The following is a 20,312-nucleotide window of genomic DNA, read 5'->3' as shown; positions in this document are numbered from 1 at the left end:
CCTGCCCATCGGGACATCTCACTTATGCATCTGTCTTTTTGAAAAGCCTCCTCACCAGCTAGAAGCCAAAAATACGGGACGGATGGATGTCATATATTAATTAAGTTAATCAGGTCTGAGAGAACAAAATATAATGCAACCAAATGCTACAATGTAGTTAATGATAATATTAATAAAAATAATATCTGGATAAATAGCCTTGAAATAAAGAATTATTAATGATACAATAATAATTTTACATTAACCACTTACTGTATGAATCATGTCTTTGACTAATTTCCATTGTGAAATGTTTATTTTTTTTAATCAATTGGCATGAAGTTGCCAAGGTTTTTTTAAGCTCCTCATTCCAAATACTGTCATCTCCTCGATGTCGGTGCATTAGTTCTGTAGGCTGTTAATTTAATAGCCAAAATATGTGGGAATATGTTTTTGAAAAAAAAAAAAAATGTTTCAGGAACAATGCACATATGCAATGTACAGATCATGTAATTTAGTAATTACTGAAACATGCCATTTTTCATATTGAATTAATTGTTTAAATTTTAACATAAAAAAAAATAAAAAAAATAAAATGCCCCTGTAAGTCAAATATTGTAAGTAGATATCTGACTCTGGTTCCATTTGACCTATACAGCAATTAAGAAAAGTAGCGGACCCCCGCCCATTTTCAGAAATTAATTTCAGTCCCTGTAATATATTTCTGAGTGCAATAGAAGGTTCAGTTGGAAATACATCTACGCATTTACATATGTGCACTTGACTTGACGCTTTTATCCAATGCAAATTACAGTGCATTTGAAGCATACATTGTATTAGAAAGTGCTGAACCAATGACATTGGCATTGCTAGCACCATGCACTACCAGATGATCCACAGGAACTATTTTACAAATTATTTAAAATGGGTAGATTTTGATTTCATGTTCTCTTGGATAATAAAAACTGTCAGTGACAGTCACTTTAGATCTAGATGTCCCTCTAAAAGGAACTGCTCTGTACAGCATTCATACTGAAGTGTGATTGGTTTCCATTGTTTTCTTTCTTTCTTGGGCTGTCTCTCCCTCACTTTACCCGATGATGACTTGCTGGATCAATGCTCTCATTTCTCGTGTGGCATTCATACCTCCCTCATTCGAGAAATGTTATAATCCATAAAAGTGTGCCGCTGCTTGCGTCTGCTTATGCATCGGCTCTAACGGTGAAAAACAAAAGCAAGGGAATAAAAGACAGATAATGAAGGCTTAAGGAAACGCTCTTCACCCAAGGCAGAAATGAACTCTCAATTGTTTAGTTTTTTTACAGATATTCTTTGTGTTTTAATGTTTGTCCTTCGCTCCTCTCTATGATGTGTGTGCGAGAATATCAACTAACTTTTGATTGCTGGCCTTAATTAAATAAATGCCTTTTTTCTCCTTTTTTTTCTTTCTGCGTGGTTGCAAGAGCATTGCTAGGTGGTTGTCTGAAAAATTATCTAAAGACAAGTATACTAATATATCATAAAACGTAATAACTTTGATAATACACACACAACACTGCTGATTCCACACAGCAGTTTACACTGTAGATCTGTTTCTTGTTTATAGGTCAGTGTTTCTTCTTTTGCTACAGTTTATCACAAATGAAAATGTTCAAATGGCCTGTGTAAGAATAAAGTCCTATTATTAACCATAGCGTTAGGTAGCAAGTTGAGGTAGGGCTCTGTTTCTATGGAAACCTCACCAGAAAGTGGAAGTCACTCTTGCATTAGGTTACACATAAATACAGTTTTGCAACACACTGTAAAGCCATACTGCTTTCTGAATTATCAACCTTTTACAATCCCCCTTTAGGATGTGTGTTAAGATGTATGTTTGTGTAAGTGGGTGGAGTGCAGTGTTTGGGTGAACTTTCTGCAATGTGTTTATGAAATAGGCACATGCAAAACATATATTCAAAATCAACTAGTCGGTGGGTTGCCAGAATGACAAGTCGACTTACACTTACTGAGCACTTTATTAGGAACACTATGGTCTTAATAAAGAGCCTGACGTTGTCTTCTGCTGTTGTAGCCCATCCGCCTCAAGGTTTGAAGTGTTGTGCATTCTGAGATGTTATTTTGCTCGCTACAATTGTACAGAGCGGTTATCTGAGTTACCATAGCCTTTTTGTCAACTCGAACCAGTCTAGCCATTCTCTGTTGACCTCTCTCATCAACAAAGCATTTCTGTCTGCAGAACTGTCGCCCACTGGATGTTTTTTGTTTTTGGCACCATTCTGAGTAAACTCTAGAGACGGTTGTGTGTGAAAATCCCAGGAGATCAGCAGTTACAGAAATACACAAGGAAACCCTGTATAATTTGGCCTGTTTCAGTTCACCTGACCCTAATGCAGGGATTTTTTTAAACTTTTTTTTGCGTACAACAACAGCTGCAATGGAGTGGAACAAAATGCATGTTTTTTTTGTTGTTTTTTATTATAATAAAGATTGGACAATTTTTAACTTGACACAATGTATCAAGCGCAGCACTAGTATCCCTAGTATGGAGGATGTCAGTGTGTAAGAAAATTTTTTGTTCTGTATTATATGTCTTTATATTGAGTCTGAGTCATGGGTTGTATCCAGTCTTCTGTAAATAAAGCTTAACATGCGTTATGATTAGTGATCGACCGATATGGGTTTTTTGATGGCCGATATCCAGATAGCAGGGTGGATGATAGGCCGATACAATGCCAATATATCACACTATTTAATAATAGTAAATAACATAAACATAAAATTGCTAAAAAATGAATAAACTATTAATTAGCACTATATTTACTCAATTTCACTCTAAACTTTAACTTTGTAAAAAAAGTAATAATAATAATAATAATATTGTATTTTAAATGGTAGATAGCAGTTTCTTCTGATTTCTGTTTAGTCATCAAATTTGTGTAACTTATTTGCACATGAAGAAATTGTTAATATATTAGGAAAAAGGAAATAACTGTACACACAGTAGACCAGCAAACATAGATGGCATGTCCACATTAGCAATCGCATTTTCTCAAAAAATACAGAATCAAACCAATTGCACATACAGTGCATAGTGAATAAGACATTTACTTGTCGCACACGTGAAGTGCTTTTACTTTGAAGTTGCTCTCACACGCTCGTGCGGATCCAGCATGAGCAGCAATCTCCTGACAGTTTAAATGGCCTGGATCGCCTGCTTGGATTGTCACAGACTGACCGTCATGATTTGGGAATCAGAGGAACTTTAGATCCTGATCCCAAAGTTTTTGATTCTGGCTGATGGAAGGAGTGAGTGGGAGAATGAAACAGGTGAGCACTTTAACATAATGAGCTCAAACGCGTCTGCCGCAGCTCTGATATGCGGATCGTTTAAATGACACTGTGTTGCACACCGGTCTATTATTGAAGTAACACAATAGCACGTAACAACAAAACGAACCGTGAATGGTCGTTTACATGTCTCATTCGCTTCACATGCAAGCAGGTGATTCTCAGCGCCTTCAAGAAACAAATCGGCCAAAGGGGAAAATGTATCGGCCGATGCCGATAATTAAAAAAATTCTGAATATCGGCCGATTTATCGGCCTCGGCGATATATCGGTCGACCACTAGTTATGATCCACCATCTCTCACATAAACATCCATTATCTTCCTATCCTCTACCTCCCAACGAACTTAAAGAGCACCTATTATGGTTTTTCAAATATTACCTTTCATGTAGTGTGTTATATAGCTGTTTGTGAATGTAAAAAAAGTCTGCAAAGTTTCAAAGATCAAAGTGCACAACAAATGGAGTTATTGACTCCCAAAAGAACAAACCGATTCTGCACACCTGAAACGAATTGTTAGTAATTCCAGACTTACTTCCTGTACTAACCTATGTAATTTGGTAACAAAAAACCTGCCTCTGGTCTTCATTGGCTGCTCGCAAACAGCTTTGTCCGCCCTCAAACACTACACTAAGCGGTAGACCAATCACAACAGACTGGGACATCTGACCAATCAGAGCAGAGTAGGCTCTCTGAAAGGAGGAGTTTAGAATGAATCCTTTTGAATGGATCATTGAACGTAGAGCAGATCATTGTGGTGGTTTTTGACACTGGGGAAAAAAGGTAATGCTGCAGTTTAAATTATGAGCAAATTAAAGTATTTTTTGATCTTGGATGCATGTAAATCTATTGTATGAGACCTTTAAAACAAAATTAACCACGTTTAAAAACCATAATAGGTGCTCTTTAATACCCCACATGTCAAGCTGTCACCTGCAACCTCTGTTCCTCTTACCCAGATTCTCGTCTGCCTCATTGTACCGGGACAAATGAGTCAGACAGATGTGTGTTGTCCTAGTGGACCGAGAGAGTTTGACAGATGCTGCTAATTGTTGTTGGTGAACAGCTGGTGCTGCTCAACGGGGAGAGACTCGCAGCACCCTGCTGCTGTCATGTTCATTAGAAACAGAGAATGGACTGACTTTGGCTTAGTTTTGGTAGCCAAACTCAGTGCAATTGTGTGTTTGTATTAAACCTCTTGAGGATGGAGAGACGATGGGGAATGTGGCTTTATTGTTGTGTTTGTTGTGTAGGCTTTGATTGTGCTTTGTCATTACTGTTGTTTTTGCAAGAGCTAAGGAAAATTATTTTCACTTTAAAGGAGCAAACCTTGATTATTAATTTGCTTATTCTTTAATTTTATCATTCATACATGCCTCACAAGTTTTGAACATAGTTCTAACAGAAAACAAAGAGAAATTACTCTTGCTTTAGATCCATTTTGATGTATTGTTTTCTCTCACTCAATTCAATTCCGTTAAATTCAATTCAAAGTGCATGTCAAAATTGTTTTGTATTCCAAAAGCAATAACAGAGACAAAATGAACAAGAGAAAATTAAACATTAAACAAGTAGAACAAGACAAAAAAAAAAAAAAAAGAAAAAGAAGTAATAAACAGAATAAATACATTTATAACACTTTAATATTAAAACATTAAATTATCTACTAAAGGTCAAGGAGATGATTTTTAATATAACATTTGTTTATATTGTTTCTCTCTCTCTCTCTCTCTCTCTGTTGCTCTCTTCAGACTGTTGCTGGAACTACTGGAGCTGTTGTTTGATAAGTTAAATGCTGTGGCCCAGGCTCACAGCGTGGTTCTGAGTCACCTGCAGCAGATTGTGGTCTCTCCCAAAGGAGTCCAGGAAGGGATCAAACTCTATGAGCAGGCAGATGTTTATGCCAAGATCCAAACTGTTCTACAGGTCAGTCCCTGCACAGTCAACTATTAGAGCAGATCCAGGTAATTGGATGTTAGGAATGGAATCTAAAAAATAGCAGTTAAATATATTTACACATTTTTCAAATAGATTTTGACCCAAGCACTACCTTTAGTAGTGGTGCTTGCTATTGCTCTTGCTCATACCTTGGGTTAAGGAAATGAACAAACCCCTAACTTTGAATTTTAAAGTGGTCATGAAATGCTCTTTTTTTATATAGTTTTATTATCTTCCCTGAGGTCCACTGATAATTTTAGCAAAGTGCTTTTTTTTTTCTTTTGCATTAAAACAGTCATAATTTAGTAATATATGATAATTTCGCACCCTGTCTCTGACCTCTGTCTGAAACACTCGGTTTTGGCCTAAGCGCCTCCATAAAACTTCAGCGTAAATGCCCACTGTTCTGATTAGATGTTCCGAATAGAGCCATTTTTTTAACTCAATCAGAAGAGAATGAACCGGCTCAACAACATTATAAAACTAAATGTCAGGGTTTACACATAATGCACATCCAACACATTGCATCCGAATATATTAAACTGTTCATCTCAAGCACAACTGTTAACACTAACAAACTGTCTACACCAGAAGCGAGAGGCGCGTAGCGTCAAAAGCAATAGAGGAACCCTTTATAATCAGTGATGCTGTCTACCATGGAAGCTTCAGTTGCAGCAAGTCACGGCAACAATAAACAGTTGTCCCGTTCGATTTTGCTCTGGTGCTACTATTGCCGTTGCCAACAACACAAAGAAACATTTTAGAAAGTTTGTGTCAATTTGCACAGTGTAGACAGCCTCATGCCGCTGCTATATAAATATATATATATATATATATATATATATATATATATATATATATATATATATATATATATATATATATATGTATATATATATAATACACACACACACTACCGGTCAAAAGTTTTGAAACACTTACTCATTCTTTATTATAATTTTTTAGAATAATAGTAAAGACATCAAAACTATGGAATAACATAAATGGAACTATGGGAATTATATATATATATATATATATGTAGATATGTAGATATATATGTAGATGTATTTCACCAGAAGTTGTTTAATGAGGAATAAGGTTTATTATTATTCACAATGTATGTGCGCTGACGGGACATGTTTCCATATAGTCACTTTTTTTGTTGGGTGACTTAGCTTTAATTTAGATACTTGTTCATCTAATAAAAATAACAAAATATGCATTGAAGTGAGGATAAAAATAAGGATGAAAATTGGCAATGATGAAAGATTAATAGATTTTTGCCGATAACCGATAGTGCCAAAAAGCAACTATTGGGACCGATTAATCGGTAAAACCGAAATATCAGTCTACCAGTATTCTAGTTCACAGTGCTCCCATGAAAGTAATATCCTATATTTGTGCTTATAATTCAGAAGAATAATTTTGTACTGATTGCATGAGCTATAGCATTGAAAGCATCTCTTTTTTTACCCCAGGAATACCAGCAAACTAATATTGTACTGGTGTACAACAAATGAGTGATTGATTCTATACGTTTAAACATCTGGTTGTTGATTAAATTCTGTACACACTACCTGAATTTCTCTGGAGTCAATTTGGTTGTCACTCACATATGTAGATGACCAAACTCTTTGTGTACAGAATGGGATAAAGCACTCAGAAGAGGAAGTGACAACCATATTCACCTGAAGTGTGTACGTGGCCTCTTAGCAGTAATAATAAATGAAGAATAATTCTTCTGTAGCTGATGAGTTGTACAATGTTGGCTTCCATATAGCTGCTCAAGTCATTTAAAACCTCTTTAGATACAGATGATCAGACTAATTGAACATTCTAATTTGAAGTTGTAAAAAAATAGACTTTTTCATAACTGATTCATCTTTGCATTATTAACTGCACTTTTCACTCTCTCTCTCTCTCTCTCTCATTATCTGTCCACTCTCTCCCATTCTCTCTGTCTGAATCTCACTCCGTGTGAATTTCTGTGCATTATTTTTCTCCCCGTCCAACACTGGATTCTAAAAAGTAACCAATAGCGCAGCACAGACAGGAATCATGAGAATGAGAAATAGAGTGAGAGCATAGAGGGGAGTAGCAGTGCAGCTGGGGAACGAGTAAATGGGTTTGTCATCATTCCATCAAACAGGGTGAAAAGTCAGACTATGACCTTGTACTTTATTTTATTTTTTCTGCTTGTTTTTTTCCTCCTTCGTCCAAGCCTTATGCAGAGAGCAGTAACGAAAGAACATGCTCTGCTCTGCCAACTGTTGCTAAGGCCCTGCTGAGCTCTTTGCAGACCTCAAGTAGCAAGACATGTCTTCCCGAGATGTGACTACAGGAGTCAAAATACATATTTAACCACTGTGTGATGAGGGGTTTGACTGTGTGTGTGTACTGCCTCTGTTCACCTTTCATTAATTATTACATGGACCCTTTTGTTTCAGCTCGTAGCAGTCTATAGAGGATAGAAAGCGGAGAGGGAATTGTAGAATAAATGAGAGAAATGTATGTTTATGTTGTTTAAATGGGGTCCAATGCATCTTGTGAGTAGTTCACTCAAACTGCTTTTGAAGGTGGTCAGGGACACATGTGACCACATTGCATTTGTAGTGTAAACACGAATGCATCCCGATTAATCCCATAAAGCATCAACGGACCACCTACTAAGGTAATATGACCATTGCAGAGCTGCAAAACACACTAAATTACAGGTTTTATAGGGGTCATTTCATGAGGAATAAAATGTTCCTTGAACTTTTGACATATAAGAGTTTATTGTACTATAAAAAACATACAGTAAGTTTCAGATCTCAAAACTTCCACCCCCATCCAAAAAGAGCGTTTATTGACACCAAGCTTCGACTTCCCTGCGTCACTTAGGGGCCTTGATTAATGCATGACCACCTCCACAGTAAGAGATCAACGCCTCCTTATACAGCATCGCCTCTTTTGTCTGCCCACTGGCGCACAGTCAGAATGAATGTTAGCTGGACAGGTACAGCCATTGCTACACACATAGAGGGATCATTGCTGTAGTTGTTATTTAACTAACAAAAAGATTGTGATTGTTGTGGAAGATTCAAATAAGTTGTGACATTCCTGGCTGTGGGAATTTAGCTTCTTCCAAAGGACAACAATGTTAGGACCCCCATTATCCCGTATTTAAGCAGCGAAACCAGTGAAATGATCGGGGGTGCGCTTCAAAGATGTTAATCAGTCATAACACAGTGGGCATGTATATTAAAGTCTTAAAGGGGACAGCACAGAAAATCAAGCATTTCAGACAGAGGGTAAGAGACAGGGTTGAAAAAGGTAATTTAATACTATATTATGAATTTATACTAACTTTACTAACTACTATACTAACATTATAAGTGAACCTCAGGGAAAACTGTAAAGAAAAAAAAAAGACATTAAAACTTTTAATTTAAAATCCTGAAATTAAAACCCCTTTAAACTTTGCCTGTTAGGTATGACTGCATGGTCTCCCATGGTCATGGTGTGTGATAATATAAGACCTTGATTAGAATCCTCATTAAAGGAGATGAGATTTTCTCAATCATAGTGTGTTATTTTCACCTCTTGATCCCATCTTTTTGAAGTCCCTATTCATCCCTTGGCTTTTCTTCCCTTTACTTGGCTGTGTTTTGTGGTGACTGCATCACGTCAGTTCAAACCACTTAAAATGCTAAAGCATGGACTCTCCCTCTGACATTAGCTTTCAAATCTTAAATCCGAACCATTATAAAGAAGCACAGTATACATTCTGCATCTTCTTTAAAAACACGCAAAGTAGCTGAAATAGAGCTGTTTTTTATCACACTTTTGTTTTTCTTTTTATCTTTCTCTTTTGTCATTTCCTGTCTATGTCCGTTGTTTTCTTTTCCTTCATTTTTTTGTCCTTTTTCTTTTCTGTCCTTTTCTGTCTATTTTTTGTCATTTTTTCCCCTGTCCTGTTCATTTTCTTTTCTGTCATTTACGCTTTTCTCATAGGGTGGCATTCGAGTTATTTTATTAGGTGCTGAGTGCAGGGCTGTGTTTAGGTGTGACTTATGGAAGCCTTAGTCTCAGGTGAGAATGCGGGTCCCACCTGGTCTCATGCACAGAGCATACCCTGATATTCTCGGTGTTACTTGATTGGATATTTTCAGGATAATCTCTTGTTCTCTCCTAGGTGTAGGAGAGACCTCTGTATTATCTCCTCTACCTCACTTTCTCTCTATCTGCTAAGGGTGCACCATTCGATCGGCCACTGATCAAAATCGGCCGATATTCGTCTTAAATCCGTGAACGGCGATCAGACGATCGTGCCTAGAATCAGGGCCGATCTTTTTTGCAGCACGCAAGGAATCACACATACATACTGCTCCTCTAATGAATGAGCGATTGCTCAGCCCTTGAAGCATGACAGAGTGGCCTTTGGAGGGTGAGTTGTTGGCAGTTCTAAGCATTCACGAATGTAAACTTTCAGACATGATGCAATTCACGTGAATATGCCGTTTTGTTTTTACAAATGTGTAAGAATTACACGGCTATGAATATTAAGTTGCCCATTTTCTTGAGTCATTACGGTAGTCATTCTGACTCATTGCACAGTGAGCAGGAAGAGGATAAAGAGACTGCTAACGGGTATAAAAACGAATTAACAACAAATAAACATGCAAATACAAATCTGAGTATATGTGATGTATCGTGAGTCGTGACAATCAGATGTTGTGTTGTGCGATAGAGACTGTTTGAGTGATCATGAGCGCTTTTAGCTTGACTCTCTTTAACATGAGTGCTCTCGGTGTAAATCAAACATGCAGCTCTCCAGGTGCTCTCAATATCTCATCATCAGTCACTCATCTCAGCACGATTCTGTGAGGATCCCAATTTAAATCAGATAAATGTTGGTCACAATACCACTAATAACAGATGTAACTGTTTAACCTTCAATAACGGCACCGTGTCTTCACACATTGGATTAATAATTAGTGATTTGTGTTACAACAAGGGGCCAAAGACAGTAAACAAATCATAGATATTAATGATTTCTCACTGGAGCAGTTTTAGAGCTTGTAATGGATATATTTTTCTTATTTTTGAAAGTATCTCTGCTGTGTGTGATGCTCTCATGTTTTTTGGTTGCCAGTATTTCACAATGACCTTTTGATATTGGCAACAGAACTATTAATAACTGTTTTCAATACAAATAAATGTTAGCAATTCACAATTAATGTAATTTTAATGTAATTTTGGTAAAACTTAATAAAAAGGTTTAATTTCTTTAACATTAGTTAATGCATTAGGGATCATGAACAAACAATGAACAATATGATTAATAAATGCTGTAAAAATATAATGTTAGTTAATAAAATACAATTGTTCATTGTTAGTTCATAGTGCATTAATGTGCATTAACTAATACTAAAAAAAGTATTAGTATATGTTGTAACTAACATTAAGTTAATTAGTTCATGTTATCTACAGTAATGTTGTTAAATAATGTTAACAAATGGAACTTTTTTGTAAAGTGTTACCGTAATTTTACTGTGTAGGGCATAAACATATAACTGCAGAATATAACTTGCGAAAGTGTTGCAAAGGGCACTTTAAGAAAAAATCGGTATCACCGTTCTTAGTGTTAAAAAATCGGAGATTGGTATTGGCCTCAATTTTCCTGATCGGTGCACCACTACTATCTGCCTTAATAATGAACTTTAGTTCTCAAGTTTCCTCTGCCAGCACTGTCCCTGTGAGAGGCAAGATTCATGTTGACCTTTCCATTACACTGAAGACATGAAGGATCTGGAAAGACATACCTGCGAGAAATGTTATAATCTTTATACTTTGAGTTCCTGAGTCTTTGAACTGTGTTTCTGTTATTCTTGGAGACAGTTTAACAAAAGTCTGTGAGTGTTAGAATCCATATCGGGCTTGCAAACCTGGTTCACAAAGGGGCATGCAGAGATGTTTTTAGGAGTGTGTGGAGTGAATAGCTATTGATTATTTTGAAGTTGCTGTTGACCATATTTTTGCCACTGACAGACCAATCCTGGATCTAACCTACATCATTCTACTTATTTAAATGACACAGAGAAAGGGACAAGACTTAGCAAAATTAAAGACCCAATGAAATTGCTTGACGAGCGCAGTTTTCTTTGCTGTTTTGACAGATTTCCTATTGAAACAAGAAGCTTGACATATTGAAGGGCTCATCCTTTGTTTTCATGTTGCCGATAGGCTTTAGTTTACTTTACAGCGATGGTGCATGATTTACTACTTGCTAGTTGGTTGCTGTTAAAATCAAGGGAGATTTCATTGGACAAAAATCTGTCTAGTTCAAGATGAGTCATCAAAATTTCTGATACTTTTTTCTGGCAGAGACAGATAAGAGAACTTTTAGGCATGCACTACCGTGCAGATGGCTTCAAAGCAAATAGACATGGACTCGAAGCCACAAAACTAAATTTTTGATTTAATTCAGTTTTAAATTATGGATATGACTAATACGATTTATATATTGTTTCCTTTAAGTCCCTCCCCCAAAGCCTCACGGACTAAGCCAGGAATGATGGGTAAGAGGATGAAGTGAACAAGAAAGGAAATTACAAACTTTTCACTTTGACAACTTGTTTAGATTTAGTGGGAGCCACACAGACTCTGAGTAATTGCATTATACAGTGTTAGTGAGGCGTTTCATGCCCTGACAGTGATTAGTCTGGCAGCATAGGGAGATCCAAATTGCTTCTGTTTCATGTTGGCTAGATAGACAGTCACATGGCCTCTAAATGAGCTGTTGTGTACCAGCCTAAATTATCTGTTGTAACTGGCCACAGCCCGCATATTATTTGTGGATTTGAGAGATTTCCACGACAGGGTTAATGGTCATAACAGTTCATTTCCATGTTAAATCCCAGTGTTTCATTTTCCTTCAGGATATGGTCGAGATGCGCTGGTTGTTTTGAAAAGTGTCGCTCTTATGTTCATTAATTAATTATGCCAGCAATTATGCATTCTTCAGTGTATGTGTATCTCTGTAATAGCTGGGCCTGTAGTGGACCATATTGCTGAGTATTGCTGATGGTAATGTTAATGACCTAGTCTTAGCAATATGTGCACTTTGTAATACCTACATTGAACTGGAATATGTCAAAGGTGATGCACACACTGCAGAATGAGGAGAAGAAAATGCACAGCTATGCTTTTGAATCCATAGATGTCACAGTTTATCACTGATGAGGTCGGCTTGTGTTTTTGGAGAAAGGTCACAGGCTCTCTGGGGGAAGGGGTTGTTTGTCTTTGTCTCAGACTTGAGCAAATCTGTCTCAGATTCATATTTTTCTAAGCATTGGGAGTCATTTGGTTTGGTTTGGTTTGGTTTTTGTTTTCTTTTGGTCATTTATCTCTTGTCACTTTTTGATCCGAAGAGTAGAAACAGGACAGGAAATGTTGAGAAGACTGGGGAGTTGGGAAAATGTTTTTTTTTTTTTACATTTTACATTTATCCAGAGCAACTTACAGTGCATCCAGGGTATACATTTTTTTTTATCAGTTTGTTTGCTCCTTGGGAATCAAACCCGTGATCTTGGTGCTGCAAGTACCTTGCTCTACCAGTTAAGCTACAGGAAACAAAAACTGGGAACTTGCATTGCCATTTGCATTGTGCCCCAACAGCTAGGCTACAGCTTCAACACAATCTCACTCTTTTGATCACTTTATGGTTTGCAGTATTTGACCCTTTCTTCTATTCATTTGTTTTGAATCATCAACAACACAGCCTCAAAGTATAGATTCACCAAGCTGCCATCTCTAAACCATCTTAATCTTTTAACACAGGATTAGCCTTTGAAAGTTTCAGCCCAGTTTGCTATTACTGATTCTGGTTAAAGTTGGCATTGTGTATTTTATAATTCAGCAGAGCTCCAGAAAAAGCTCAGAATATGTGTTATTTACAGAGTTTTAGTCATTGCTTTTCAAGAAATACCTTAATAGAATCAATCACAGACTAGTCAAAGGTGTGTTCTCACTTTTGCACCTAACTGTGACTTTTACGTGTTTATATATGGCATCACATGTGTCTGGGAACTATAACAATAGAATCATGATGATCAGACTTTTCCCACATGGCTTTCATTACCAGGATGATTTCAGTGGATAACCATCTGACATCCTGCACTGACAACATACTGTATGTTTTATTCGACAGCAACTGTCTTTTGAAGCAAACAAACTGTGGCCTTAATTATACGTTTCCCTCAACCTATTTAAGATGCCAAGGGTGATGGGGGCCTGGGTAGCTCAGCAAGTACTGACGCTGACTACCACCCCTGGAGTCGCGAGTTCGAATCCAGGATGTGCTGAGTGACTCCAGCCAGGTTTCCTAAGCAACCAAATTGGCCCAGTTGCTAGGGAGGGTAGAGTCACATGGGGTTACCTCCTCGTTATCGCGATTAGTGGTTCTCACTTTCAGTGGGGCGTGTGGTAAGTTGTGCGTGGATCGAGGAGAATAAGGGGATAAAATTAGAAAAAGAAAAAAAAAAGATGCCAAGGATGATAAATGCTCCCAAAATGTCTTCAGTAAGATACCTTTAATAATATTTTATTTTTAGGCTTGAGTTTATTTATTTTGTGTGGAGGGAGGAGAAATTAGATGAAATGGTAAAATGTAGGCAAAAAATGTAATCAAGTTTTTAATCAACATGTAATTTTCTCTTTTTGCCCAAAGTGCCATGCATTTTTAAGTGCACCCCTGAAGTAAAATAATAATAATAATAATAAAATAATTTATAAAAGGTTTGTTTCTGTATGGCATAAAAAGTTAATGAAGTTCATGCATGCAGCAAAATATCTAAAAACAAAAACAAAACTAAAACCATTGGAAATAGTCATATTTTGGTGAAAAAGCCACGGAAAGAGAGGAAAGTGCTTTTTCTGTGTAATCTCAGGAGGGTTTGACTTTCCCTGGTTTCTTAAAGCACTCTGCAAATGTCTGTCATTAGAGAGCAGGTTCTCACCTGCACATCCCTCACTGCTGTTTTTCTTTTGTAATTAGCTTGATTTGTTGCTAATAGAGGGGATGAGTGCTGCTTTTTGGCATTCATTACAGTTAAGAATGCGTCCTTAAAGGCAAGTGCCTGGGTTCTCTCAAGAGAGAACATCTCACATCTCACAAAATGCGTTGTAAACTTTGTAACATTTTTTATTATTTTTTTTTTTTTTTTAGCTGTAAGAACACAGAATTGTTGTAATGGCAGTGGTCTATACTGAGACACACACGCACACACATGCATTCGTCACGAATCCAGCCAGTGTGCTCTGTGTTTATTATCTGGTGTGAAAAGCTATTTGCTGTTTCTCAAAGGCTCTTGTTTCCCAAGTCCATTTTCAGATAGTGTTTTCTTGGAAGAGGCCATGAATATTGATTTTTCCCTTCTGTTAAAACAACCTAGTCTTTAAGGCTCCAATAAAGGAGAGGGCTTGTGAAATGAACATTCGGAAATGGTGTGCCCATCATGTTACTGCTGCTCAAGGTGGTGTTTTTTTTTTTTTTTTTTTTTATGTCCTTCCCTTCCTTTCCATCAGAACAGTCTTGAGTCTTCTTGAGAAAGTTTTCTGTAAAAACTATGATGTATTGACTAAGGATGAACAAATCTAAATATGTTCAGAACCGACTAGTCGATGCATTGTCTGAATGACTATTTGACTAGGCAGTCTTTAAGAAGCCCTGTATAATTAGGCTGGTTTAGGGTCATGTTTAATGGACACCAATCAGACTGGTTTCTGGTTGTGTTTTTTGGACACCAAGAGCAGGCTTTCGATCGAGTTGCTGACATTTAATTCAACAAATAAACACAAAATTGTCATAGTCCTCACAAAAGACATACAACAGAAGCATTGCTCACGACTGTTTGAAATCTGACAGTAATTGTCTCAAGTTTATTTCTTTAAGGCAGTGAATTTGTTACAAAAGTAATGCTTTTTTGACTGTAGTGGTGGTGCTTTAAAGGGGCTAAATTTAGAGATGCAAATTTTCGAAGTGCTTGGAGTGTAAAGTTTTGTCCTGTCACACTAAAACACAGCACACATTCAGCATGGTAAAACCCTCTAACTGATGTTACATCTCTAAATTCATCCCCTTAAACACATTGCCACTAAAAATGTTAAAGCTAATTTAGATAAACATACTACAGCAGATGACTTCACAAATTGAGTAGTTGGTTTTTGGATGACTTCTCCGACAAATTGATCACATCAACATTCCAGGAAGGTTTTTTTTTTCTTCCCATGAGGACACGGATCAGTGTATAAATTAACTGCTGCTCTCAACAGCCATGTGGCACATCAGTACGGTAGCACCAAAACTTCATAGTAATGTAAAACATGTCTTTTGTTAGCTTGAGTCCATCCACGGGCAGCGTAATTCATAAGTGGTCTGCTCTTTTGTCTCTCTTTGACGTGGTGCTTAGAGATGTTCCAGTTCAAACACAGCAGTTTGTCTGCATGTTTCATTACCAAGCTCATTCTAGTGTTCTTTGTATTGTTGGTGGAGCTGCCTCTGTTGTTTCCTCCAACTTGTTTGGTGTTTTAGAATGGATACAGCTCTGCTGCAGCCCACTCTCCATCTCTGTTGTTACAAAAAATGAAGGCTATTCTAATAAGCTGCATTATAATGGCAATGTGAAATGAAGCATTGGGTCGTTTAAGTGAAGGTGCCCTTGCCGACTGTAATGAGTCCTGCCTTCAACTTTTACTCACTTCATCTTTTTGTATTTTCTTTAAATATGTTGCAAAAAATATTTGCTTTTACTTACTTTCACATAAAACGTTCCACACACACAAAAAAGCAGCACTGGTAACAAGCAGTTCCTGGCATTGTGTCAAAAGACCCCCGCTGAGGGCTCTGAAAACTTGCCATAACGAAGTATAAACATTGTTAACATTAACATTTCCATCATGTTTTTTTGATTCAGTTCTCATGGGTGTTCAGGAAGGATGCTCTCTTATCAATTTGTGGATTCATTTTCTTCCATGCATGTTAATTTGAGGTCTGCCTGGTCAACTTTGATGTTACTTTTGATATGTTTTTAACCATATTTTGGCATTTTGATAGTATAATTCTGATTTCTGTAATTTTAGTGAGACAAGCCAACTAATACCTCAAAACATCACAGAATTCATGAAATCCATTGCTATTAGTTAATGATGAGTATGGTGTCACTTCCTGTTGGATGCTGTCTAAATGGAACTGACTAAAGCAATATTGCAAAATATAGGATGTAAAAGTAATGTTAAGGACATATGTAGGAAAACACTTAAATTGATTACCAATTAAAACAATACAGGCAATAAAACATGTTTTCTTTAAAGTAGTGCTGTCAGTCGATTAAAAATTTGAATCGTAGTTAATCGCGATTAATCGCATATTTTGAAAGTGCTGAAATTTGACTCTAAATGTAATTATTTTCTTGTCAAAATGCATTTATTTCCTATTTAGGAAAGAAATCAAAATAATATGTAACATTATAATGCTTAATTAACATTTTCCAAACAAAGCCTTCCACAGTATAAAGATAGAAATGCACTAAAAAAGCACCAATTCAAGTAACATTAAATATTTCCCAAAGTCTAAGTGGGAGGTTGACTAATTGAAATAACTAGTCCCCCCATAGGTTGCATATTCAGTGCAATGGGCATTAAATCTCTTAAACTCTCATCGTCCACAAAATTAATCACCTGGGAGACTGTGGCTATCCGTTAATTTTGACAGCTCTGGTTTAAAGCATTTCAATAAGAAAAAGAAAGAAAAAAAGAAACACCTGGAATATTTCTTAACAAATTGCCCGTTTTTCGTCATACATTTCTAAAAAAAAAATATTTTTTAAAATCCAGAAGTTAGCACTCAGGGACAAGGCAAAAGTGGTAGCATCCACTCAAGATAAAGAAGTGCAACTGTATAAAATTCACCCCATATGTACAATTAGTTGTGATATTGTTATTAAAGGAAATAAACTAATATGATTTCCATCTTAAAATGTTTTAAATGTTATTCAATATATTAAAACATGATGGGGACATACAATGCACTGCACAGTAGAAATTTCAGGTAACACTTTACAGTAAGGTTCCATTTGTTAACATTAGTTAACATGAACTAACAATGAACAATACTTGTACAGCATTCATTAATATTGGTTAATGTTAATTTCAACATATAGTAATACATTTTTAAAATAAATAAATGTGTTTGTTAATGTTAATTAATACACTATGAACTAACAATGATCAACTGTATTTTTATGAACTAACATTAACAAAGATTAATAATTTCTATAACCTTTATGTTGTTAATTGTTTGTTCATGATACCTAATGCATTAACTAATGTTAACGAATGGAACCTTATTGTAAAGTGTTACCAAATTTCCAGTGTTCCTTTTTGCTTTGTTTTTGACTGATCACCTCCTAATCTCCTCTTTACGTACATCTCAATCCATCTGTTTCCCTTCCTATGTTTACTATTTCCATCATAAAATCTCTCTCACTCACTCACTCACTCACTCACTCTCTCTTTCTCTCCCATCATCCATCCTTCATGTTTAATTGCCTTAAAAGTTCCATGTTCCCCTCTCCGAGGTCATTGTAGTGGGTTCAAACTCCATCATCAGGCAAACGTTGGCATTTAATTAAGTCAGTGGTGTACATATGAGACCCGCTCCATCACTGGATCAGATTGGCATTAGTAATTAATAATCTGACAGGAATGTAGCAGGCCTGCTGGTTTGAGCTTGTCTCTGGGCTGAAGAATTGCTGTTGATGAGGCTTCCCCTCCTTTCATAGACAATCCCCTTCTTATCTCTCTTTAATTATGGTGTTATCAGTCAAATGCATTTCCATCTGTCCCTTTTCCTACTTCCATCTCCACTTTAGACTGGTGTGCAGCCAGGATTTAGAACAAGACCAAGCAAATTGATGTGCTAAATTATGGAGCCATTGGAAAATGGGGTGCTAATTTGTGGAAAAGTTAGCTTGATCTTCTTATAGCTGTTGGAAACTCCTTTAATGATTATGGATTGGGTTGAATGGGATATTCATGAACTCGGATGTGCAGTTTTAATCAAAGTTAATGGGATTTTGCTGGCGGACATGGCAAGAGTTCGAACTTTAACAGACAGTTTGGAAAGATGGGTCTGAGACAGACCTAGAAACAGATTGGTTAAGACTGACTGATCCAGTTCAAAGAGATCATGAATCAGTCATTCTATTTAGACCCATTCATTTTACTTTATAAGTTGCTAGACTGCCAGCAAGAGTGGTTGAAAGCCACAGATTAAATAATTTACTGATTATAACTGCATATATATTGGAATAGGTCTGCTAATTTAGAACATGAACCACTCACACAAGTATTAAAAACTAACAGGCCTGTGTTAGCTTACTTTACTCTATTGGTCGATTATGGGTTTTTAATAACAGATCCTTTAACTTTTAAATTTGTTCCCCCTAATCTTAATTGTTGGTAGGAAGGTCATGGATTCAATTCCCAGGGAACACATATACAGTGGTGTGAAAAAGTGTTTGCCCCCTTCCTGATTTCTTATTTTTTTGCATGTTTGTCACACTTAAATGTTTCAAATCATCAAACAAGTTTAAATATTAGTCAAAGATAACACAAGTAAACACAAAATGCAGTTTTTAAATGAAGGTTGTTATTATTAAGGGAAAACAAAATCCAAACCTACATGGCCCTGTGTGAAAAAGTGTTTGCCCCACCTGTTAAAACAACTTAACTGTGTTTTATCACACCTGAGTTCAATTTCTCTAGCCACACCCAGGCCTGATTACTGCCACACCTGTTCTCAATCAAGAAATCACTTAAATAGGACCTGCCTGACAAAGTGAAGTAGACCAAAAGATCTTCAAAAGCTAGACATCATGCCGAGATCCAAAGAAATTCAGGAACAAATGAGGAAGAAAGTAATTGAGATCTATCAGTCTGGAAAAGGTTATAAAGCCATTTCTAAAGCTTTGGGACTCCAGAGAACCACAGTGAGAGCCATTATCCACAAGTGGCGAAAACATGGAACAGTGGTGAACCTTCCCAGGAGTGGCCAGCCAACCACAATTACCCCAAGAGCGCAGCGACGACTCATCCAAGAGGTCACAAAAGACCCCACAACAACATCCAAAGAACTGCAGGCCTCACTTGCCTCAGTTAAGGTCAGTGTTCATGACTCCACCATAAGAAAGAGACTGGGCAAAAATGGCCTGCATGGCAGAGTTCCAAGACGAAAACCACTGCTGAGCAAAAAGAACATTAAGGCTTGTCTCATTTTTGCCAGAAAACATCTTGATGATACCCAAGACTTTTGGGAAAATACTCTGTGGACTGACGAGACAAAAGTTGAACTTTTTGGAAGGTGTGTGTCCCATTACATCTGGCATAAAAGTAACACCGCATTTCAGAAAAAGAACATCATACCAACAGTAAAATATGGTGGTGGTAGTGTGATGGTCTGGGGCTGTTTTGCTGCTTCAGGACCTGGAAGACTTGCTGTGATAAATGGAACCATGAATTCTGCTGTCTACCAAAAAATCCTGAAGGAGAATGTCCAGCCATCTGTTCGTGACCTCAAGCTGAAGCGAACTTGGGTTCTGCAGCAGGACAATGATCCAAAACACACCAGCAAGTCCACCTCTGAATGGCTGAAGAAAAACAAAATGAAGACTTTGGAGTGGCCTAGTCAAAGTCCTGACCTGAATCCTATTGAGATGCTGTGGCATGCTCTTCAAAAGGCAGTTCATGCCCGAAAACCCTCCAATGTGGCTGAATTACAACAATTCTGCAAAGATGAGTGGGCCAAAATTCCTCCACAGCGCTGTAAAAGACTCATCGCAAGTTATCGCAAACGCTTGATTGCCGTTGTTGCTGCTAAGGGTGGCCCAACCAGTTATTAGGTTTAGGGGACAATCACTTTTTCACACAGGGCCATGTAGGTTTGGATTTTGTTTTCCCTTAATAATAACAACCTTCATTTAAAAACTGCATTTTGTGTTTACT

The 20,312-nt window shown here is 37.0% G+C and overlaps 1 protein-coding gene across 5 annotated transcripts in view; it reads left to right on the top strand.

Moving 5' to 3' along the window:
* LOC127435096 (exocyst complex component 4-like) overlaps positions 1 to 20,312 on the top strand; it is a 176,747-nt gene that overhangs the window by 18,050 nt on the left and 138,385 nt on the right. For all 5 annotated transcript variants that reach the window (XR_007896127.1, XM_051688287.1, XM_051688286.1 and 2 more), the window contains exon 7: positions 5,078 to 5,252. Coding sequence is in view for 4 of the 5 variants with exons in the window: in XM_051688287.1 (XP_051544247.1) it covers positions 5,078 to 5,252 (175 nt within the window). In the remaining variant the exon portion in view is untranslated. The remainder of the gene's footprint in view (positions 1 to 5,077; positions 5,253 to 20,312) is intronic.

Source organism: Myxocyprinus asiaticus, chromosome 45 (assembly GCF_019703515.2).
Source record: "Myxocyprinus asiaticus isolate MX2 ecotype Aquarium Trade chromosome 45, UBuf_Myxa_2, whole genome shotgun sequence".
Classification (NCBI taxonomy): Eukaryota; Metazoa; Chordata; class Actinopteri; order Cypriniformes; family Catostomidae; genus Myxocyprinus; species Myxocyprinus asiaticus.
The sequence above is the reverse complement of the archived record's forward strand: the minus strand, read 5'-3'. Positions and strand labels throughout refer to the sequence as shown.